The sequence below is a fragment of the Haliotis rufescens genome, unplaced genomic scaffold (assembly GCF_023055435.1).
Source record: "Haliotis rufescens isolate VD_foot unplaced genomic scaffold, xgHalRufe1.0.p SCAF_4, whole genome shotgun sequence".
In the NCBI taxonomy this organism is placed as follows: domain Eukaryota; kingdom Metazoa; phylum Mollusca; class Gastropoda; order Lepetellida; family Haliotidae; genus Haliotis; species Haliotis rufescens.
This window is the reverse complement of record NW_025964112.1, coordinates 16,734,178-16,758,429: the sequence shown is the minus strand read 5'-3', so window position 1 is coordinate 16,758,429 and position 24,252 is coordinate 16,734,178. Positions and strand designations below refer to the sequence as shown.

The 24,252-nt window shown below is 42.6% G+C and overlaps 3 protein-coding genes across 3 annotated transcripts in view; all 3 read left to right on the top strand.

The window, feature by feature from the left end:
- The window catches only part of LOC124140533, a 31,660-nt gene extending 25,170 nt beyond the window's left edge, over window positions 1–6,490 (top strand). The window contains exons 12-14 of the mRNA XM_048382537.1: window positions 2,933–3,051; window positions 4,561–4,681; window positions 6,056–6,490. Coding sequence (XP_048238494.1) covers window positions 2,933–3,051; window positions 4,561–4,681; window positions 6,056–6,274 — 459 coding nt within the window. The 3' untranslated portion in view covers window positions 6,275–6,490. The remainder of the gene's footprint in view (window positions 1–2,932; window positions 3,052–4,560; window positions 4,682–6,055) is intronic.
- Window positions 6,491–8,178: 1,688 nt separating this feature from the next.
- LOC125372318 (acidic mammalian chitinase-like) lies at window positions 8,179–13,032 on the top strand. The gene is made up of 2 exons (XM_048381772.1): window positions 8,179–8,331; window positions 10,795–13,032. The coding sequence occupies exons 1-2, from the start codon at window positions 8,194–8,196 to the stop codon at window positions 11,137–11,139; spliced, it is 483 nt and encodes a 160-aa protein (XP_048237729.1). The 5' UTR covers window positions 8,179–8,193; the 3' UTR covers window positions 11,140–13,032.
- Window positions 13,033–14,405: 1,373 nt separating this feature from the next.
- On the top strand, window positions 14,406–22,406 carry LOC124128697 (multimerin-2-like). Its single transcript, XM_046492139.2, has 3 exons — window positions 14,406–15,028; window positions 17,379–17,516; window positions 21,986–22,406. Exons 1-3 carry the CDS (start codon window positions 14,737–14,739, stop codon window positions 22,234–22,236), a joined length of 681 nt encoding a protein of 226 aa, XP_046348095.1. The 5' UTR covers window positions 14,406–14,736; the 3' UTR covers window positions 22,237–22,406.
- Window positions 22,407–24,252: the final 1,846 nt, after the last annotated feature.

Sequence of the window (24,252 nt, the reverse complement as noted above, 5' to 3'; positions counted from 1 at the left end):
AGGCCGCCGTCAGAATCTGTAGCGTTAGACAACATATAGAGGTCCTGACTAGAGGCCACCGTCACATAGCTGTGGCGTTAGACAACATAAAGGGGGCCTGACAAGAGGCGGCCGTCACATAGCTGTAGCGTTAGACAACATATAGGGGCCCTGACTAGAGGCCGCCGTCACAATCCGTAGCGTTAGACAACATATAGAGGTCCTGACTAGAGCTCGCCGACACAATCCGTAGCGTTAGACAACATATAGAGGTCCTGACTAGAGGTCGCCGTCACATAGCTGTGGCATTAGACAACATATAGAGATCTTGACTAGAGGCCACCGTCACAATCCGTAGCGTTAGACAACATATAGAGGTCCTGACTAGAGGTCGCCGTTACATAGCTGTGGCGTTAGACAACATATAGGGGGCCTGACTAGAGGCCGCCGTCACATAGCTATAGCGTTAGAGAAAATATAGAGATCCTGACTAGAGGCCGCCGTCACATAGCTGTGGCGTTAGACAACATATAGGGGGCCTGACTAGAGGCCGCCGTCACATAGCTATAGCGTTAGACAACATATAGAGGTCCTGACTAGAGGCCGCCGTCACATAGCTGTGGCGTTAGACAACATATAGGGGGTCTGACTAGAGGCCGCCGTCACAATCCGTAGCGTTAGAGAACATATAGAGATCCTGACTAGAGGCCGCTGTCACAATCTGTAGCGTTAGACAACATATAGAGGTCCTGACTGTGGTCGCCGTCACATAGCTGTGGTGTTAGACAACATATAGAGGTCCTTACTAGAGGCGGCCGTCACATAGCTGTGGCGTTAGACAACAAATAGGGGCCCTGACAAGAGGCCGCCGTCACATAGCTGTAGCGTTAGACAACATAAAGAGATCCTGACAAGAGGCGGTCGTCACATAGCTGTAGCCTTAGACAACATATATAGGTCCTGACTAGAGGTAGCCGTTACATAGCTGTGGCGTTAGACAACATATAGAGGTCCTTATTAGAGGCGGTTGTGACATAGCTGTTGCGTTAGACAACATATAGAGGTCCTGGCTAGAGGCGGTTGTGACATAACTGTGGCGTTAGACAACATATAGAGGTCCTGACTAGAGGCCACCGTCACATAGCTGTGGCGTTAGACAACAAATAGGGGCCCTGACAAGAGGCCGCCGTCACATAGCTGTAGCGTTAGACAACATATAGAGATCTTGACTAGAGGCCACCGTCACAATCCGTAGCGTTAGACAACATGTAGAGGTCCTGACTAGAGGTCGCCGTTACATAGCTGTGGCGTTAGACAACATATAGGGGGCCTGACTAGAGGCCGCCGTCACATAGCTATAGCGTTAGACAACATATAGAGATCCTGACAAGAGGCCGCCGTCACAATCTGTAGCGTTAGACAACATATAGAGGTCCTGACTAGAGGTCGCCGTTACATAGCTGTGGCGTTAGACAACATATATGGGGTCTGACTAGAGGCCGCCGTCACAATCCGTAGCGTTAGAGAACATATAGAGATCCTGACTAGAGGCCGCTGTCACAATCTGTAGCGTTAGACAACATATAGAGGTCCTGACTGTGGTCGCCGTCACATAGCTGTGGCGTTAGACAACATATAGAGGTCCTGACTAGAGGCCACCGTCACATAGCTGTGGCGTTAGACAACAAATAGGGGCCCTGACAAGAGGCCGCCGTCACATAGCTGTAGCGTTAGACAAGATATATAGGTCCTGACAAGAGGTAGCCGTCACATAGCTGTAGCGTCAGACAACATATAGAGGTCCTGACTAGAGGCGGTTGTGACATAACTGTGGCGTTAGACAACATATAGAGGTCCTGACTAGAGGCGGTTGTGACATAGCTGTGGCGTTAGACAACATATAGAGGTCCTTACTAGAGGCCACCGTCACATAGCTGTGGCGTTAGACAACAAATAGGGGCCCTGACAAGAGGCCGCCGTCACATAGCTGTAGCCTTAGACAACATATAGAGGTCCTGACTAGAGGTCGCCGTCACATAGCTGTAGCGTTAGACAACATAAAGAGATCCTGACAAGAGGCGGTCGTCACATAGCTGTAGCCTTAGACAACATATAGAGGTCCTGACTAGAGGTCGCCGTCACATAGCTGTAGCGTTAGACAACATATAGAGGTCCTGACTAGAGGCGGTTGTGACATAACCGTGGCGTTAGACAACATATAGAGGTCCTGACTAGAGGCGGTTGTGACATAACTGTTGCGTAAGACAACATATAGAGGTCCTTACTAGAGGCGGTTCTGACATAGCTGTTGCGTTAGACAACATATAGAGGTCCTTACTAGAGGCGGGACTAGATGCGGTTGTGACATAGCGGTGGCGTTAGACAACATATAGAGGTCTTGACTAGAGGCGGTTATGACATAACTGTGGCGTAAGACAACATATAGAGGTCCTGACTAGAGGTCGCCGTCACAATCTGTGGCGTTAGACAACATAAAGAGGTCCTGACTAGAGGCGGTTGTGACATAACTGTGGCGTTAGACAACATATAGAGGTCCTGACTAGAGGCGGTTGTGACATAACCGTGGCGTTAGGCAACATATAGAGGTCCTTACAAGGGGCGGTTGTGACACAACTGTGGCGTTAGACAACATATAGAGGTCCTGACAAGGGGCGGTTGTGACATAACTGTGGCGTTTAACAACATATAGAGGTCCTTACAAGGGGCGGTTGTGATATAACTGAGGCGTTAGACAACATATAGAGGTCCTGAAAAGGGGCGATTGTGACATAACTGTGGCGTTTAACAACATATAGAGGTCATGACAAGGGGCGGTTGTGACATAACTATGGCGTTTGACAACATCGACTATGGAGGAAATAGGTTTTGACATTGATATCATACAGGTTTGTTGTCATTTGGTAAAGCGTGTTGTTTCGTATATTTCGTTTAGATTTTGCGACAAGAGTTTACTAAGGAGGCGACGAATAGGGAGCCACTGTTGTTGACCACAGCAGTTGCCGCAGGTGAAGATAAGATAAAAGCCGGCTATGACATCAAGGCAGTCAGTGCGTGAGTATTGTACAACGCAAAATGCACAACTATTTTCGTTTTTGTCACGAGTTGCCCCGGTCGTCTAAGGCGCCGCAATTTACCGTGCTGAATTGTGTCCCTATCGTGGGTTCGAAGCCCGGTTCGCCTCGATTATAAACGTCTGAGACCTTCATCACTTCGGTCTTTCCATCACAGTAAGCTGTCACGCCGTGATATAACTGGAATAATGTTCAAAGCGGCGTAACTGTCCACTCACTCACACAGAATAGATACAAAACCCATTCGTTTCAACAGTTTTTGCGTTTGCATGAACAACAATAATCAAATATGTATGAAATATGAACAAAATGACAGTTTGATTGTCAGTGACAAGGGTGTCATTAACCAAGAATATAGAAAAAATGAAAACGTGGTAGTACATCCCACAGGTTTATTAGTATCAGCTAATTGTAACAATAGACGACAATATGAAGGATCAAAAACCTATATTGACAAGACGGTACCACTAAAGTGAGTGAGTGAGTTGGGTTTAACGCCGCTTTGAACAGTATTCCAGTTATATCGCGGCGTGTCAGCTTAATGTGAAGCGATGCAGGTCTCAGACATTTACCACTCAGGTGAAACCCACGAGCACGGATATGGTGCTGACAAACCGAGAAACATAATCGGGGCGAACCGGGATTCGAACCCACAATCATAGGTTTCTAGTCTGCCCAGGGGACGCAACTCTGCACAGCTAATAGCGGCGGGTACCACTACCCGATAGGTACAATTATATAGGTGGCAAGAATGACCATAAATACATGAGAAATATCTACAAGTACAATGTACCAGATAATCCTGCTAGTGCGTGAAAATCAAAGTTACAAAATCATTTTCAACACATGAATAAGGAAGCAAACATCTATGACATAACATATTGAAACCAAAACATGATAAAAGTGGACCATTAAATCGCTGGAGATTAGACCGTGACTAGACACGTTTTAAAACCCGGTGACATTCTTTATATAATCTGACTGCCTCCGTGATCTAGTGGACGCTAGTAAAGCTAACATTTATAACTGTAGCGTTTGACAACATATAGAGGTCTAACATTTATATATAGTGGACGCTAGTAAAGCTAACATATATAATCTAAAGCTAATTTTTTTATTCACTATCTTCTTTAATATAATCAATCTATTTGTCTGCCTGTCTGTCTGTCTGTCCGCCCGCCCGCCCGTCGGTCCGTTAAAAGATGGTGCTTTTTCGGCGTTAAAGGGATAAAATAATGACTGGTTGGCTCGAATCAGTATGCTGTGTCTGAATGGGATATCCATGTTAAACTACGGCATGGTACCTGGGTGGGCTTGCACATTCAAAACGTCCTACGTCCGGACTAGTACAAGCAGCCACACTTGCACGTCGCCATGTAAGTGCAATACTTTTGAAGCTTGTTGTCGTTACTTCGTAATATTCAGTATAATTATTATGTAATTGTAAAAGGGAATGCTTTACACGCTATTAACGACTGCTGCTTTTCAGGAATGTGGACTTCATTTTCGTAATGACGTACGATTTTTCCGGAAGTTGGAGCACTGTCACTGGATTTAACAGCCCCCTCTATGCCAGGAACGACACTCGCTTCTCGAAAATTTATAATGTGGTCAGTACCCGAAATATTTTCATGAAATGCTTGCCTATTGTCAACATGTCAAGGCTTCTCAGTCACTATATGGCTTATAGTCCTTAAAACTTGAAATAGAATCACGAAACATTGTGGTTATTAATTACGCGGTTAGCTGAATGTGTTATAAAAAATATAAAGTGAAACAAGCTATTCCGACAATAAGGAATATTTCTTGCAGTACAAGCCCATTTCTGGTGTCCCCCGCCGTGATATTGCTGGAATATTGCTAAAAGCGGCGTAAAACCATACTCACTCACTCTTGCAGTACAAAACATTGTACAAAACAAGGAACTTGCCTGCCAACTTTCAGCTTCATCAGTCAATCATTATGAAAGGAGAAGATATTCAAAAGTATGCTAAATGGCAAAACTCTTTCCACTGCAAAGGTCAGTGCCGGCCTTACTAGGGATCACATGGTCATTTAGGTAGTGCATCACAAGCAAGAGACCCGCTTTTGACGTTCTCTATGTCCCTAAGCAATGTCTGTTTAAGGATTTGACCAGTCAAGGGGTAAATGACACACTATTTAAATCCGCAAAATTGCTGGCCTGCCATCCATGGACAGGTTTGTCCTTCTTCAACTAGTTTCGCTATTTTCTCATATATCTAAAATGTATGGTGGTGAAACTTTGTCTGGATGAACCTACCGGCAGCCCTTCCCATTGCTTTTGGTTGCCATGGCAGCTATATGCGAAAACCTACTTTTTCCAATTGCACCAAACTGTGTGCAGATAATTTAATGAAATTCATAATTGTGCAAAATTTGAAACAGACATGATAGCCCTCACTACTAACTTCACCTCTGCCAAATTCCAATACATTTTGCAGAAAGATGACCGATCATTCATACAAGGTTTCAGCTCCATAGGCCTTGTGTGTAAGTGCCACCATCTTGAACGCGACCGTAAAGTCCTTTTCACATCTCCTCCTCAGAGTGTAGTTTCGAAAATGCAAATACACCAGATACATGTGGGTACTTGAAAGTCAAAGGTCGTAACTGGATAAAAACAATGCCAGAAAAATGTATCATATTTTATTTCGAAAAGCACCTACATGTACTTTCTGCACATTCAATTTAACAATAATACATGTATATATGATGAGTTATGGCCAAAAATGATATTTTCGGAATTCTTTGAGCCTGGTAGTATGAGAGGAGATGCCGAAAATTCAAAAGTTAACGACGGACGGACACACTGACAAAGATTGCGCCACGACACGAGCTTACTTGACTTTCAGTCAGCTGAACAAGTGTTTAATTATTTTAAAAAGCCTTTCGATTCATCTTGAATACCAGTGGCTTTTTATATTTTGTCTTTGAGTTTTCAACATAAATGTCAATAACTCCAGCAATACGCCCTGAACGTGTGGATCAATGGGGGTGCGGACAGGAGCAAGGTGATCATGGGGATGACGGGTGCAGGAGCTAGCTTCACACTCAGCAACATTAGCGATCATAACGTCGGGTCCCCTGTCATAGTCGGAGGAGGGCGCCCCGGTCCTCTCTATAAGAAAACAGGCAGACTTATCTATCCAGAGGTAAATATATCTATCTGCGTTTGTAAGTAGGAAACGTCATTGCAAGATACTAAGGGCAAAAATAGCTGTGAAAATTATATGAATTTCTTAAAACTCTTATGATTGATTATGCATTGCTTCTACTAATATGACTACTGCCCCTGCTGCTACTGCTACTGCTTCCGCTACCGCTACTTCTAGTGGTAATATACTGAACCAAATTAAAAACTCCACAATCCTAAAATTTTAACATTTTGACCAGTTATCATTGTGGGCCCTTATTGTGTATTTAAACAGTAATGGCCACGTATTGTCTCCAGATAACACCCGTTTTTGTGCAGGTGAATCGATGAAAATCATGTGCACAGCACTGTAGTGACAAAAGTGTTTTTTCACGTGCAACTGGCACGTGGCCATAATACCGCACGTGTTTTCAGCCATACTTGTTAGCAGTCAATAACAAAAAAAGAAAAACACAAGAAAACAAAAGTCCTTACGGCCATTTGTCATGCCACGCCTTTCAAATGTGCAACGTGAACGTGCCATAGGCATGTTGCAGACGGGAACGTCCGTAGCTGAAGTCGCAAGGACGATGGGTTGTAGTCGACGGACTGTTTATGATTTACAGACGCGTCTTCAGCAAACGGGTACCACCGCTGATCGCCCTCGGCCAGGTCGACCACGTGTGACGTCACATGCAGAGGATCGTCAGATTGTCTTACGTCACTTCCGTAACCGATTTTTGACGGCTACATCAACCAGAAATGAACTGTTTAGGGGTAGACTGAGTGCGCAAACTGTTCGAAACCGTCTGAGAACTGCTCACCTTCAAGCACGACGGCCATACTGCGGGCCGATTCTGACTCAATTACACAGACGTCAACGTCAATCGTGGGCACAGCGACACTTACGATGGACTCAGAGGAATTGGAATCAAGTCGTCTTCAGTGATGAATCCCGATTTTATCTTCGATTTGCTGATGGTAGGGCGAGGGTGTGGAGGCGCCGTCATGAACGTTACGCCCAGTGTTGTGTACAGGAAGTTGACAGATTTCGAGGCGGAAGTGTCATGGCGTGGGGTGCTTTCTGTGGCAATGCACGTTCCAGGCTTCTTGTCATCCGTGGCAACCGCAACCTCTGCTGCTTACCGCGTCCAGGTACTGGCACCAGAACTTCTGCTTTTTATGGCAGCACATGGACCCGGTTTGATCTTCCAACACGAAAATGCCAGACCCCACACAGCAATTTTGACAAGGAATTTCCTTCAGAATGCGGGAGTCAACGTCATGGACTGGCCGTCAAGGTCTCCTGACCTCAATCCCATCGAACACGTCTGGGATGCTCTTGGCAGAAGTCTGCGCACTCTCCAGAACAAACCACAGAATTTGCAAGACCTTGGCACCATTTTGCAGCAACAATGGCGTCGTCTTTCCAATCATGTGTTCACAAGCATCACAAGGTCCATGCGGAGGCGTTGTGAGGCAGTTGTCAACGCACATCGTAGCCATACACGCTACTGAACTTGTGTGCCATCAGATTCTCGTGCTTGGGACTTATGATTTAAACTGTTGATGTTATTACCGAATACCGTAGGTGCTTGGAACAAATTTTGGTTACCTACGTTAATTAAAATCCTTCTTTGGACATTAATGATTAAAAATTACCTTCTCTGATACATTTGTCCGTTGTATATCATACATGGGATTACTTTTAAAAATGTGAAGTTTTTAATTTGACTCAGTATAGTTCACAAAAACAAATATATCAAAGTACTAACGACGGATCGCGCCAAAAACCTTCATCCTAATTCTTCTCAAGTGCTTCATTTCCTGTTATCATAATAAATCAGTTTCTGATGTGATGTTCTCGAGGATAGAGGATAGACGTCCCTCTCTAAAACATATTAACTGAACTATAGACAGAGTGTTGTTTGTTGTTTGAAGTTCAAATACTAAGTGATCTGAAGCCTTATGGTTTATATTTGCAAGATCTGCGTGTCCTTCAAGACGGGCTGGACTCGAGTTTGGGACGAGGAGCAGCTGGTGCCCTACGCCTACAGCGGCGACCAGTGGGTGGGGTACGATGACAGTCAGAGCTTTGACTTCAAGGTAAAATAGCAGCATAAGTGATGTTTTTAGATTGGTTAAGGACTGAAGGCAAAGTGGGTATTTGCACTGACGGTAAAAAGGGTTTTGGAATGATGGAAAAGAAGGTTGTGGACTGACGGTAAAGAAGGTTGTTGTCTGACGGTAAAGAAGGTTATTGACTGACGGTAAAGAGGGTTGTGGACTAACAGTAAAGAAAGTTGTGGACTGACGGGAAAGAAGGTTGTGGACTGACGGTAAAGAAGGTTGTGGACTGACGGTAAAAAGGGTTGTTGGCTGACGGTAAAGAAGGTTGTGGACGGAAAGTGGGTTATGGACTGACGGTAGCATGGATTGTGTCAAGATGGTAAAGAAGGTCTAAAACGCAGGTGGAGTGGGTTGCAGAATCAAGGTAAAGGGGGTTAACTACAGGTAGAATTATTGACTGCAGGGTGAGTGGGTTATGGACTGCGCAGGTAAAGTGGGTTATGAACAGCAGGTACTGTGGGTTATGGACTGCAGGTGGAGTGGGTTGTGGGAAGATGGTAAAAAAAGTAATAGACTGAAGGTCAAATGAGTTGTGGAATAACGGTAAAGAGGGTTATGGGCAGAAGGTAGTATTGGGTGTGGACTGCAGGTAGTGTGGGGTGTGGACTGCAGGTAGTGTGGGGTGAGGACTGAAGGTAGTGTGGGGTGTGGACTGCAGGTAGTGTGGGGTGTGGACTGCAGGTAGTGTGGGGTGTGGACTGAAGGTAGAATTGGGTATGGACTGCAGGTAGTGTGGGGTATAGACTGAAGGTAGTGTGGGGTGTAGACTGAAGGTAGTGTGGGGTATGGACTCAAGGCATTGTGGGGTGTGGACTGCAGGTAGTGTGGGTAGTGGACTGCAGGTAATGTGGGGTTTGGACTGAAGGTAGAATGGGGTGTGGACTGAAGGTAGTGTGGGGTGTGGACTGAAGGTAATGTGGGGTGTGGAGTGCAGGTAGTGTGGGGTGTGTACTGCAGGTAGTGTGGGGTGTGGACTGAATGTAGAATGGGGTGCGGACTGAAGGTATTGTGGGGTGTGGACTGAAGGTAGTATGGGGTGTGGACTGCAGGTTGTGTGGGGTGTGGACTGCAGGTAGTGTGGGGTAATGGACTGCAGATAGTGTTGGGTGTGGACTGAAGGCAGTGTGGGGTGTGTACTGTAGGTAGTTTGGGGTGTGGACTGAAGGTAGAATGGGGTGTGGACTGCAGGTAGTGTGGGTCGTGGACTGCAGGTTGTGTGGGATGTGGACTGCAGGGAGTGTGTGGTGTGGACTGAAGGTATTGTGGGGTGTGGACTGAAGGTATTGTGGGGTGTGAACTGCAGGAAGTGTGGAGTGTGAACTGCAGGTAGTGTGGGTTGTGAACTGCAGGTAGTGTGGTGTGTGGATTGAAGGTAGTTTGCGGTGTGGACTGAAGGTAGTGTGGTTAATGGACTGCAGGTAGTGTTGGGTGTGGTTGGTTAGTTTTGTGGTCGGTTTGTTGTTTTACGCCGCACTCGGCTATATCCCATCCATATGTCGGCTGTCTGTAACTAATCGAGTCTGGACCAGACAATCCAGTGATTGATATCATGAGCATCGACCCACGCAATTGGGATCGATGACATGCTTCAACCAAGACAGCGAGCCTGACCACCCGATCCCGTTAGTCGCCTTTTACGACAAGCATAGTCGCCTTTTACAGCAAGCATGGGTTGCTGAAGACCTATTCTACCCCGGATCTTCCCGGGTATTGTGGGGTTTGGACAGCAGGTAGAGTGGGGTCTGGGCTCCAGGTAGTGTGGGGTGTGGACTGCAGGTAGAGTGGGGTGTGGACTGAAGGTATTGTTGGGTGTGGACTGCAGGTAGTGTGGGGTGTGGATTGAAGGTAGTGTGGGTAATGGATTGCAGGTAGTGTGGGATGTGGACTGTGAGTAGTGAGGGTCGTGGACTGCAGGTAGTGTGGGTCGCAGATTGAAGGTAGTGGGTGTGGACTGCACGTAGTGTGGGTAATGGACTGCAGGTAGTGTGGGTAGTGGACTGAAGGTAGTGTGGGGTGTGGACTGAAGGTAGAATGGGGTGTGAACTGCAGGTAGTATGGGGTGTGGACTGCAGGTAGTTTGGGGTTTAGACTGAAGGTAGTGTGGGGTGTGGACTGAAGGTAGTTTGGGGTTTAGACTGAAGGTAGTGTGGGGTGAGGACTGAAGGTAGTATGGGGTGTGGACTGAAAATAGAATGTATTATGTACTGAAAGTTAAGTTGTTATTGATCATGAATGAAAGTAATATGCGATACATATTTTACGTGTTCTCATTAAACATTCGTGCTATTTGTTCAAAGAATATTTATAACATGGTATCGAAACTATCATAGCACAAAGCCATGATCATAATATATTTTATGGCACACGGTCTAACTATCGACGATTTAACTCTCGACATATAACTGCAGAAATAACATTACTCGTATTGTATAACTCCAGGTCCAGTACGTTATTGATGAACATCTTGGGGGAGTCATGTTTTGGGAGCTAAGCTATGACGACGCCAAGAACTACTGCAAGAAAGGGCCCTTTCCTTTGCTCAATTTGGTCAAACAAACTTTTGCCAATCATCACAAGGAGACAAATCATACTAGTACAATGGAGACAAGTTCATCAAACATAGTGTCACAGACAACCGGTGCAACTGACCAGACTACGACTGCGTTCTCAAGTCCTTCTCACAGTGGCAGAGCAACCACAGCTCCAATCAATGATGGTATTACATTTACTGGTACCACCAGCATACTAGTGCTAACAGTTTGTGGAATTAGAGTGTATACCTGACTGTATTGACAGGATATTCTCAAAGTGAAGGCTAACATTGTAGAGGCGAACTATAGCTCTTTTTCTCTTGAAGAGCTGTGTTAAATCTTGCTTTCAACTGAATACATTCACAATTACAAATTCTAATTCAAATGATCTTGATGTTTAATAATGTATAGTGAGATATATTTTGCATTTTAGCTCACCTGACTGAAAGTCAAGTGAGCTTATGTCATGTCTCTTTCCTAATTTAAATCCACACTATCCATTTAACTTTTGCACCAGAAAGACTGTTTCCAGATTTGGATCTCCTCGAAGATTATAATAATTTACAGGTTGGTGTAATCTTTCACACTGGTTCATAAGTGTGCACGTACAGATTTACTTGCTATGTTCTTAATGTTTGGATATAAAGTATAACCAGTCAATTCAACCTAAATGATTATATCTAACCCAAATGTATATCATCAATGAATCAGTTTTAGTGAATTTCAGTTCAGAATTTAGTATAAAAATTCATAAAGTAACTTATCTAATCGAATCAAGTATTTCTCAATTCTCTACGAGTGAAGTGTTGTATGTTTGAAAGGTTGATTTATTGATTTCATGTGTGAGAGAAAGAATAGAGTACATGTACATGTACTTTTGAATGTGGTATTAGCCAGAACTGTTTCGGTGTGTTCCATACTTTTATAACGCTTACATATATATATATATATAGGTGCTGCGCCGTTATGTTGCTTCGTGTTTACATAAAAGTTAGTTACGCTTGGTAAATCTGGCTTGACGACACTGTAACGTCTGCACCCCAATGTCATACAAAGGGTAGGAATTACTCTCTAATATGAGTATTTAAAACTGTGTTTCACAGCTATTGAATCGGTCATGCCTGTTGCATCAAAACGTCCCTCTCCAAACCATTTCATTTGTTTGTATGGAGTCAATCAAGGAGTTATCGTCCTTTGTAGTTAATATGTGTCATGAGCTATCCCATTTGCTATCTGGGATTTTTTATGGAGGCAAGACATTTTTTTTAGCTGCAGCTTCAAAATCAGATATTTTGTTATTTAAACAATGAGCCTAAATATCTAATTTAAAAACAAAACAAAAACAACCCATCTTGCAACAATGTGTATTTTGTGGCTGAAATTTCTTTTTTCAACAGTCAGAAGAAGAATTATTTTTTTCAAGCATTTTCGCGGACAATATTTTTTTCGATAAAATCCCAGGCCCCCAACACCCAGGATATCAATGGTCAGTCCCTACCCCGGTCACAAAATGGAGTCCCAAGTGAGGACCAGCATTACGCAACAAAGTACAGCCAGGATTGCCGGTGCAAGTCCAAGGGAAGTGATCACTCAGCCACAGAGATTATCGGTACCCTGCATGTGTTTCGGGGGCCATTTCTTGTATCATTGAAACATTGAAACATAGGACATGCTAGACAAAAACACCATCATTCGTCTGAAGATGTAGTCCTACCATTGTTTAATTTATTCATGGCTGCAGCTAGTGTTTGAATCATAAATTTCCCAGTAATATAAAAATTATGTTGATACCCATAATTTTTTTATTATAGATTTTAGCATATTAGTTTAAATTTAAATCATTGTATTACTACATACGAAATTTAAGCAATAAAGATGTAATCTTTCTATTACCTTGTTGTTTCCTTAATATGCTTTGTTTATTTTACACATAGGTTATCTGTATTGATCTTAGTTACATTATTTCCTTGTGTGGTTGAGTGTGTAGGTGATTCAGCATGATCACTTTTAACCTGCCTACATAAAAGTATCAAACCGTATCAATAAATAAACATTAAATCACAGTAAACTATTAAAACTTTCATATTGCCACGATACTGTTTGATCAATTGACTGCTACATCAATAAATGTATACACACCCAGTTACGTGCGTGTTGTGTGATTGAGAGTAGAATGATTGTTTGGTGTAATTTTAAGTTTCTCTTTTATTTTATGATAAATTTGAAACGATAGATTTATCTTGAATTATAGAGATTCTCAATAAGATATGGGGCACGGGTGGCCCAGTCGACGTTTTCTTTGTGCAGATAGAGTTGCGTTCCTTGGGCACACCTGAAACCTGAAGTATCCCAGTTCGCCCCGATAATGTTTCAAGGTTTGTCAGCACCATGCCCTAGCGCCTGGGTTTCACCATAGAGGTAAACGTCTGAAACCTGAATCACTTCGGGCTTTCCTCCCATATTAAGCCCATCTGACTCACTCACTTACAGTCCGCCGGCATATGGCTTGAACACACATTGATTGATGTTATTTTTAAGCTGAGATATTTAGAGAGTACTTTGTGCTACTATGAAATTATGAATATCTGTCTTGAGCGATTATTATTAGTGATTCTGTCCCGAGGTCTTGTAAGAGGGTTTGTTGATCCCATAACTTCAGCTCGGTCATTGATGTACTTCGGAGACTCAACAAAAATATTCTGTAACGTCAAAAACAATGAATGAGGTTATTCCTTTCTTCGCGACAATGTAGTTATCTGTTTTAGGACCTCTTCGCTAACAATAGCCCGATGGAGTTGAGTCACTCAATCAGCGTGAAGTAAAAATCGTATTTCTCCGACTTATCTCCGAATCTTGGCGTATTAGTTATGAGGGGGCCTATACAAACTGACACAGGTTCGATAACAGTAACAGCTTCTAAATCCAAGGGGCGGTCGGGTAGCCTAGTGGTTAAAGCGTTCGCTCGTCACGCCGCAGACCCGGGTTCGATTCCCGACATGGGTACAATGTGTGAAGCCCATTTCTGGTGTCCCCCGCCGTGATATTGCTGGACTGCTGCTAAAAGCGGCGTAAAACCATATTCACTCACTCACTCTAAATCCAAAGTTTATACTCTCAGGCTATTACACGAAGTTGCTCCAAAACGTTCTGAACAGAGGCATAGATACATTATATTAGTACAGTATGCATATGTACCGCTATAGTTTATGTAGTTACACCAACAAAATATTTTGATATGTACAAAAGCTATGAACCTAACATTATTGTTTTTAACGTCATGTTTCAAAGCGAAAATTATAATTTGAAGAGATTGATCAGAAAAGGAACTACATATCCATCTCGCTCATTGTGGCATAATTCTTGGCTTAGTTTCCGGACCATTGAATTTACCCGGTATTTTTTGTCTGTAAAATAATATTTATAAATCGTACACAGAAATCCCTTTCAGTTTTCATGCGTGAGCTCTACCATACGACTCAAACAGTAGTGAAGAGTAGCGTCCCTTTAGACACTACCATCCAAGGCGCATTGTCAATAACGAAACAAGTGAATCGTGCGGTAGATGCGACAACTAAGTGTGAAGGTAATCGATGATTACAAAATAAATATTCATTAATGTCGTGATACAATCTGTACTGAAGAGTAACTGCTGGTACTTCAAATCAAAGCAGTCCCTATTAATAAGGCATATCTAAGAAACCCAGAGATTATTACTAGTCGATAAATCTTCTGGAGCTGTGCCTCTGTTGTGGACAAGATCTCGTGCGCTTACGACCGGGATAAACGGGGTGATCTCTCTCTGTGAAACTGTTCGTCGCCAAAATACAAGGATAATAATCGACAATAGAGCATGCCTGCACGGGGAAAAGGTGTGGGGAGAAGGAAGGCTCAATCGGACCGGCTGACAAACAGGAAATCGACTAAAGATGCAGTGGAATTGTCCATCACAACTGCTGCACCCGACAAGTCTAGTTTGCATGCGGAAGTGAAACACATGCGCAGGAATCGGAGCAGTCGCGGCGTCAAACCTGATCCCGAGGCGGGAAAACCGACCGATCGGAAGTCGCTAGTTTCTGGCAGACTGATGGACATCGGGAAGGGCTGTTCCATACTCGGTGCATCTGAGGCCGGACAGTTTAGTGGTGAGTAGATGTATCGTTCAGCGAGCATTGTCTCTCTCAAAATAGAGATCGGCCCGTTATGTCTGTCCATGTAGAAAGGCTATGCGGCACCGTTATACTATATATTCTCTATTTTATCATTTTATCCTTTTGAAATGTCAGTTAGACCGATGTGTTTTGAATTTTTACTAAATCCAATTATTGATATAAAAAATGAATTGTGATATCACAGTTTTATTTTTGATGTCGCTACATTCAGATATCACAAATTCGAAATGTATTATTGACGTACAAAATCGAATTTGTGATATCAATGAATCACGAGGTTCATGAAAAAAATGATTTTCCTTTGAAGTCATACCGCAATAGATAATTACATGCTTACAATATTGTCTGTCACGCTTATCACGCATAAAGCTAAATTTGGCATATTTATTTGGGTTGGTGACTTCTTAAAAAACCTCCCCACGCTTCTTGTCCGCAACCAAAACATCGAATTATTGATATAAAAAAAAAAAAAAATTAATGATATCATTAAATCGAATTCTTAAAATCAATGAATAATTTTAAGATATCTAAAACTGAATTTGTGATATCAATAAAATATTTTTTATATCTGAAAATCGAATTTAATGCCCAAAGTGAAAGGGTCATTTCTGCATGGATTGGGATTGATTTGTGTGGAAAGAATGAGGTACTGCAGAAATTTGTTAGAAAAAGATGAAAAAATCGCAAAAACACAACTACGTGCGAGCCTCGCGCCGAAACACAACACGTGCACGTGCATGTCATCACAATCTTACAGCAAGTGAACAGCGAAAACATGCCACGACTGACGATAGCCCAAAGCAACAATGCCGACTGCAAGTAGGAGAATCATGTTCAGCTGTAGCCAGATGTTTTTCACATAGCACCAAGCATCATTTCAATACTGTGGAACCGTTATCAAACACACGGGGCAACACGTGACCTATCCAGATCCGGTCGACCACGTCGATTACTACTAGAGCACAGGGCATATTCATACAAACACAGCCACCTCAACAACAATAGCAATACCAGGATTGCGGAGGATACCAGCCCATACAGTGAGTAACGGTTTACGCGTTGAAGGTCTTCGCGCTGGACGACCAGTTCGAGATGTCATTTTGACGGACCTGCGTCGTCGGCTGCGACGTCAATGGTGTCAAGGTCACAGAGAATGGTCACAACTGCTATGGAGACAAGTTTGGTTTAGTGACGAGTCACGTCTTATGCTTTGCTGTACGGATCGTAGACGTTGTGTTTACATGCGTCGCGGGCAACGTTATTCTGGAAACTGCAAACAGGAAGTGGACAGATTTGGTGGTGGTAGTGTAATGATGTGGGCGGCCATCTCCTACACTGGTAGAGAAGACTTGGTGTAAGATTAGGGAACTTTAACGACACAACGTTACACGGATGACACTCTTCGGCCACTCGTCCATCCCATTATACAACAAGCGAACGTCGTTTTCCAACAAGACAACGCCCGACCTCACAAGGCAAGACTGACAAAAAGGCAAGACTCACAAGGCAAGACTCACAACATTCAGGTCCGGCCATGGACCAGATTGAACCCACTCGAACATTTATGGGTTGCACTGGATCAACGACAGCGACAACGACAACCACAGAACATCCGACAGTTGGCACAAGCACTGCAGGCAGAGTGGGTGAACATTTCCCAGGCCAAGAGTCGGTATCTGATTGCTTTCATGGGACGACGATGGCAGTGTTGGCCGCTAATGGTGGCCATACAAGATATTGCTCCCCACAGACAACATGTGTGCACATGAGTTTGTTTGTCTCGCTCAATTTATTGCTTGAACTTCCCCCTTTTATTCTTCCTGGAGTAGAGACTATTCACGTTTAGAAAACGATTATGTATTTGGCTGTGAGAGCAGATAAAGTTGGGACTCGTGTCGTCCAGCGTGTGGCACAAGAGTAGTTTGGTACTGTTTTTACATTGTGAACCGCTCCTCAATTCACCTGGTGATGCTCCTTTAAATTTAATTTTAATAGTTATACCAAGGAATTCCACCCGTCAGTCCATCCCAGGACATTATTTGGGGTGGCCTATAATTTGAAAACTACCACATAGATTCTTGTTTGTTTAACACTTTTAATGCCTATAAGAGAGGTGCAGTGCGAAATTTGATTTCAATATTTGGATTTTCTGTCGCTTTTTAATTTTTTTATGTGTTATGGGCACTATCATCTCAGCCACATAGCTATTTGCGTGGGAGAGTCCTCCCAAAGTGGAATCTAACACATTATTGTTTGTTGATATGTGTTGAAGTAATGCTGTTGTTGATATGTGTTGAAGTAATGATGTAGTTGTCTTTAACAGGAACAGTGCACTTCGTAACTTCACTGACACAGGACGCAGCATTTACGTTAAAAGGCACCATAGTGTTTGACCAAGTTGACGAGAACATCGGAGGAGCGTACAACCCGGACACTGGTGAATTCACTGCCCCTGTATCCGGTACGTACCCCGACCCACAGCCCTTCCACTGTACTCATCACTTCCACTCCGTGAACCTATTGTTCCACAAACCGTAACGCCATACAGAATTATTTATGTGTTTGTCAAAGGTGACAAAAGAACGATTGATAGAGGGAATGACAAATTCCTCATGTGAAATATTAAGGGGCCAACTTATATCAGCCATTTCCTTCACAAAATCCTTCCTTTTCACTTTGACATTTGAGTGCCGTCTATTTTTGTTATTAGCAACATGTTTCTCCCGTTTTAAAGATACATCTCATAGACCAAGGGAGAGATTTTACTGCATCTTTATTGAATTTTTGAAGGCTTTCAACGAGTGAAGCACAGCATTTTTTAAGAAAGCTTAAATCGAGTGGGAATACATACTCTTTCTACGATTACTAACATCGATGTACTCTAACTTATCATCATATTTTCGAATGAAGGATGGTGGTCTTCCTGATTAATTCACCTGTTAATTGTTTTTATAATCTTTTTAAAAGAACCCAGTAGTGATGTTGGAAAAACATGGTGGTCAAGGCATATTTATTAGAAGTGAGATACCATATTTGTTTGCATTATTATACGCAGGTGATGTATCGTCTGTTGCGGACACTGCCTTGCAGATGCAGATGAAAATAAATGTTCTCGAGTATTTCGACGGGGCGGAATATCAAAAAAGCTACGAAATATTGTATAAGGAGAAAAAAATTAATGTTGCGAATTTTAATAAATATTTAGGAACAGTTTTTCACCCCCAAGTTGTCGTGGAGTAAGACCTTCAGTAGTGTAACAGCTAAAGCAAACAAATCAATCAGATGCATCAACTACTATCAAAAGAAAAATGGATACCTATCATTCACGATGCCTTTAAAATATGTGACAGTGTTGTAATATGGTACTTGGGGATTGTGGCAGGCTCCCTCTGCAATCTGTCTATATGACAAGAGCAGTTAACTATTGGTGCAAACGTCTTCGTCTGGACTCACAGATTACCCCGTCAAACCTTCTTAACCATGAATCCTTTGATGAGGTGGGCAGAGGGACATATGCTACATGAATTAAAAACATTTTGTTCAGCTTAGTTTTTGGGCTGGTCTGGTTATAGCAAGAGATCGGCGATACAACATTATCCCTAAAGTAATTTCAACAAAGATTGTCAGATAACCTGTGACACAACTGGCATTCTTCAATGGAATTAGCTTCGAAATGTAATTACTATGTTCAGTACAAATGAGAACGTTATTTAACAAATGACATTCCATATTACTTTAAAATATGTATTTCGAAGTTTAGATGTAATAATTTCCGTTTAAATGTGGGTCTTGGAAGGCACGGTTGCACTCTCATAATGAACGATTTTGTGATTTCTGTGTGTCCAATAACTGCAAATATTTTAAAGATGAATACCATAAGATGTTTATATGCCATTATAAAAAGAAAGTACCTCTCGCCATATTACACTGAATATCGATCTCTAATAACATTCACACAAATAATGCAAACGGGTGATAACCTTCATGATATGGGTTTGTTCTTAGCAAAAGCCTACAATTTAATGAATACCTTATACCTTTTTGTCATTCATAAAAAATGTTGTATGTGTGTATTTTACTCTCGCATGCGTGGTTTATCATGTTGTATCAATGTACTTTGGGCCGGTGGCCTGTCTGTCTGCACTCCGCTATCATTACTGAGAACGTACGGGCTATGATAACATATTTTAGGTTCGAGATTATCTTTCATATTTTGATGAAAACGAGTACAGATAAATTGATATGATTGATATATTTACTCGTCCGATATGACGAGCGTTTCTCAACCAGCACATGCTGCCACTCGTCAATATGAACGAACGAGTGGATTTTTCGGGCCCTGCTGAGTCCAACATTGTTGCAGTTGAAGCACGTATTATGATCCAATGTAGTCATCAGCAATTCCGTTGTTATTGAATATACATTAAAGGTTTATTGTATAATGCCCCTTGACTTCATAATGTTCCTGTAAGCCAGAAAGGTGGACAGTTTGGTATGATCCCTCATATTTTGGGTTAGAATATGTGTCCATCAACCCATGCTTGTTGCAAGAGGCGACTAACAGGATCGAGTGACTTGGTTGATGCATGTCATCGCATCCAAATTGCCTGGATCGATGGTCATATCAATCAATGGATTATCCGGTTCAAACTCGATTATTTACAGACAGCCGTAATAAAGCTTGAATAGTGCTGAGTGCGGCGTTAAACAATGAACAAACAAAACAGTTTGGGATAACTTGCGACTTGCGTCATTAACAACAAGAACAAATGTTTAGAGGAAAGGGAAAAGTGACATCAATAACAATGTTCGTTTCGAAATAGAACTATCCAAGTGCAACCTTTACAAAAACGCTTGTTTCTTCCAAAGAGTTTTTTTTAGGTAATTGCATGTTCAAAACGGGTGTTTTTACTTCATTGGTTTTGAATAGGTTCCTTGTAATGTACACTCTTCAAAAAAAGAAACGCATAGGCGTTTTGAGAATTCCAATTAGATTTTTTCCCCAGCAATCGTCATGAAGACAATTGTTATGTTTGATTTGACACATCTCAAAATGTTTTTTGTAAACGTTTATCAGCAAAAATGCAAAAGATGCACGGAAATTGCTTTCAGAAAACGTTTTCAGCACATGCACGTGCAAAGTGTTGGAAACAAGAGTAGAGACACTGACTATAAAAGACCGTACAAAATTCATCAGTTCATTACGAATTTTCTGACGTGAACGGAGATCGAAAAATGCCAAGATTAACTGCAGCTGACCGAAATATCGCCATTAGACGTTTGGAAGCAGGGGAGTCCCAGTCTGCCGTTGCAAGACACTTCAACGTTCACCAAAGCACGATATCTCGACTATGGGATCGATATAGCCGCACTAATTCGACTCAAGATCATCCCAGAAGTGGAAGACCAAGAGTGACCACCCCTGCTCAGGATCGGTACATCCGGTTGCATCACTTTCGGAATCGATTTGGTAGAGTAACGGACACTGCAGGGCAGGTGCCTGGTATGCGAAAAATTTCCGACCAAACCATCAGAATTCGTCTGAGGTAAGTGGGAATTCGAGCGAGACGACCAAAAGTTGGACCTGTTTTGCGACGTCTACACCGTCAACGACGTGTCGGGTGGTGCAACAGAGTACAGGCATGGGATCTCAGGAACTGGCGACGCGTTTGGTTCAGCGATGATTCACATTTGCTTCTTCAACGATGGGATTGAAGACAACGTGTATACCGACGTCGACATGAACGTTTTGCGCCGAACTTCGTTCGACAGGTGGACCGATTTGGTGGAGGGAGTGTCATATCCTACATGGGTAGATCAAAGTTAGTGGTTGTCCAGGTCAATCTTACAGCAAACCGATACATAGACCAAATTCTGCGTCCTCACCTCTTCCCAACTTTGGACCGCCAGAGGGAGCTGTTCAAACATTACAACGCTCGGCCCCACACAGCACGTGCAACAGTTAATTTCCTTGTAAATGAGAACATCAGTGTCCTTCCATGGCCGTCCAAATCGCCTGATCTCAACCCGATTGAACATTTGTGGGACGAACTTGATCGATGCGTCCGCCAACATTGGCACAACTCGCCAACGCCTTACAGGAGGAATGGCGAAGAATTTCCCACGAAAAAATCCGACGACTTGTGCAATCTGTGCCAAGGAGGTGTCGAGCAGTGACGGCTTTAAGAGGTGGTGTGACCAGGTTCTGACCATGACGCCCCCTTGTAGCTACACATTGCAATGACTGAACTGAATTAATGCTGACAATGCATTTGTCGATCACTGTGTCCAATTTCATTTGATTGTGTTCCCGCATATTCTGTGTAGATACTTTTACATCCGCTTAATAAATATGCTTATTTTTTAACTATACGTTTCTTTTTTTGAAGAGTGTATAATGCCCCCCAGCTTCGTGATGAAACCCCTTTTATTATCTGTATTCTCTTCTGACCTTGTTTTATGTAGTTTGGCAATCTTGTATTAATTTGTAAATGTCTAACCATGTCTGTCCATATCACACAAGCGGTTGAGAAAGTAAAGCCAGGGGAACTTACCCATTTCTGTGTTATTGTCCTCGAGGGTCATGGATGGCTCAGTCGTCAAGGGTGTCGATATTCCGGTGAAGAGTTGAGTCCGTCATACGTAGAGGAAACCCATGCTTGTTGGGTCGAATTTCCGGTTTGCCCTGATTATGTTTCTAGGTTTGTCAGCAGCACCATACCCCTGCTCATGGGTTTCATCAAGGTGATAGCCCTGCATCACTTCAAGCTTTTCTCATACATCAATCTGACATGACGTTATATCACTGAAATACTGTTCAAAGCGATGATAACCATACTCAGACACTACTGAATTATTGCCCTACTCAAATATCTGTGTGTTTTATTTCACGTAATATTACTCTGCATTGCGGTTTTCTCTTTCCACTAGGATTTTACCTGTTCACCGTTCAGGTGATGGTGACTGGTGGCCCTGGACAGGAATACGAACTCAAATGTGAAGATAGCGCCTATTCTACTCGTGTCCGTGTTGAAAGTGCTTGGTCAACTGGTTCAGGAACTGCAGTGTGCCACGTGAGGGAAGGTCACAAGGTGAAGGTCATCAAGTACTACGGCCCAGCTGGCAGTTTGAGACAGAGTCCATGGACACGGTTTTCAGGCTTTCTGTTGAGGGAATCCTGAAGCGTGTGAATCCTCCAATGCATCTATAGACTGCACAATTTACAATTAACTTTGTCTTCTACATATAGACCTTGTGCAATAGTAATGTTATAAGCTAGTCCCCGTCATCGTCGTTTAATACTTCTCTGTATTTATGTCAACAATGTTTCGCATTAAAACATTTCCGTTTATGATTTTTGATAAGCATGAGATTGCTAAACTGCTTAAAGTAATATTTACTCTCTGGTGTAGTACAACTGTATTATAGGGTTGTAAAGGAGGTACCTTGATTACATCTTCTCGAGGCAAGGGAGTTATTGACTAAAAAAGATAGTTTCCACCGTTGTCGTACTTGGCTGGATATTCTGGGCTCGATCGTAGCGCCACCAGTGGCTATTACGAGCTATGTCCCTTTTATGTCCCTCCTACTGACCAATCAGATTCGAGACTCATATATCACTTGCATTTGCTTCAAACAAAATGGCGGCGCCCAGTCGAGACGATCTGATCATTAATCAAGATCTATATTGTAATAAAACGGGTCTTACTCTGCGAAGTGCATCACGTGACCACATTGGTTAAAACATGAACAGATATGGAAAATGTCGCTACAGTACACATGCTTTGCAAATCCTGCAATCGACCAAAATCTGCACGATAGTTTATGAACCGGATGTCTTTTTCGTTTCATAATTTTGATTGGACTATGCATAGACTCTTTTGTCGAGCCAAAATCTATGAGTCCATAATTTCAGCCTAGTTCGGCAAGGGTGGAAATACGGCCCCCTTGCCTCGGGAAGATGCCTTGATTATGATAATGTGTCACAGTCACGTATGTGGTGATGGACAACGGCAGTAAAATGTAATCTACTTTAACCAAGAAACATTATTTACATTCATTATTATTGTCCACGTAATTTCAAAGGGTATGCAGTAATTACACATCCTCCAATTGAATGGTGTATATGATGTTGAATTGTGCATGACACTACGTCTGTGATAAACGTCCTCCAGTTGATACGTTTCAGGACCGCAGTTCCAACACTGACAGATAATATATTTGAGTCTCACCTCATATATACATGTAAAAGAACATAAGAATACAGTAGTATCATATAGTTATGCATGAGCCACTGTGAGAGTTACTCGTCGCTATATGGCTGAAATATTGCCGATGCGACAATTTTAACTCACTCACTGTAAGAGTTACGAGAGACTTGTGTATATAAACGGTTATGTGTATATATACACCACATAAAATTCAACGGTAAAATACAAGAAAAAAAGATAAATGAATAAAAACAGATATTACCTGTGTAGTAGATACCCACGTCTCGTGTGAATATTAAAACAGGTGTTTGCACATTTAAACATAGGTGGTTACTAGTAAAACATGCTGAGAGCTTCTCAATATCCAAACAGGTATAAACATATTGACTTCAGTACCATGGGTGATTTTAAGAGTACGATAGCAGCATCGTACTCCTGTGGCATTTGCGATCCCCCAATTGCAGTTAGTTTCCGGGTTATCGATATCTGCCCTTGTTGCTGATAGTGTAACTTGATCTTGTAAATGGATATGAGCACTGTTCTCGTATAATAAACAATGGACTCTCAAAGACCCGTTTTGCAACGGGAAGATGACAGATTGTCATTCCACGTGGAAATCCTTTTATATATATTATCTGATCACTCGTGTTCTTGAATCTGCGCCATTGTCGTACCACAGCTAGGCTCAGATTTATTCCTACAGCAAGTGATCCCAAGTCTCCCAAGTACTGCATCAGAGGGTGTATATCTCCCCACTCCCTAAAAGGAACGGTCTGCTCTTTACAGAACTGCATTGATGGGCGAGAACTCTTTTTGATCCCAGACTGTTGCTCAACATATTATTACTTAAAATAAAACCAAACTGTCATACAGATTTGTGAACACACTGTAGTCAACATAACCAAACCCTTTACAGCAGACAATGACAAGACCCAGTGCACCCCTTGCTGCTTGAGTCACAGTTGTAGCTGTAATGTAGTCTTGGTG

Bases quoted from the DNA above. Each gene is read 5' to 3' on its own strand.
- LOC125372318 (XM_048381772.1), top strand. From the start codon at position 8,194: ATGGTTTATATTTGCAAGATCTGCGTGTCCTTCAAGACGGGCTGGACT. The intron at 8,332-10,794 runs GTAAAATAGCAG...GTATAACTCCAG, and splicing joins GTCAGAGCTTTGACTTCAAG to GTCCAGTACGTTATTGATGA.
- LOC124128697 (XM_046492139.2), top strand. From the start codon at position 14,737: ATGCCTGCACGGGGAAAAGGTGTGGGGAGAAGGAAGGCTCAATCGGAC. The intron at 15,029-17,378 runs GTGAGTAGATGT...TGTCTTTAACAG, and splicing joins TGAGGCCGGACAGTTTAGTG to GAACAGTGCACTTCGTAACT. The intron at 17,517-21,985 runs GTACGTACCCCG...TCTTTCCACTAG, and splicing joins ATTCACTGCCCCTGTATCCG to GATTTTACCTGTTCACCGTT.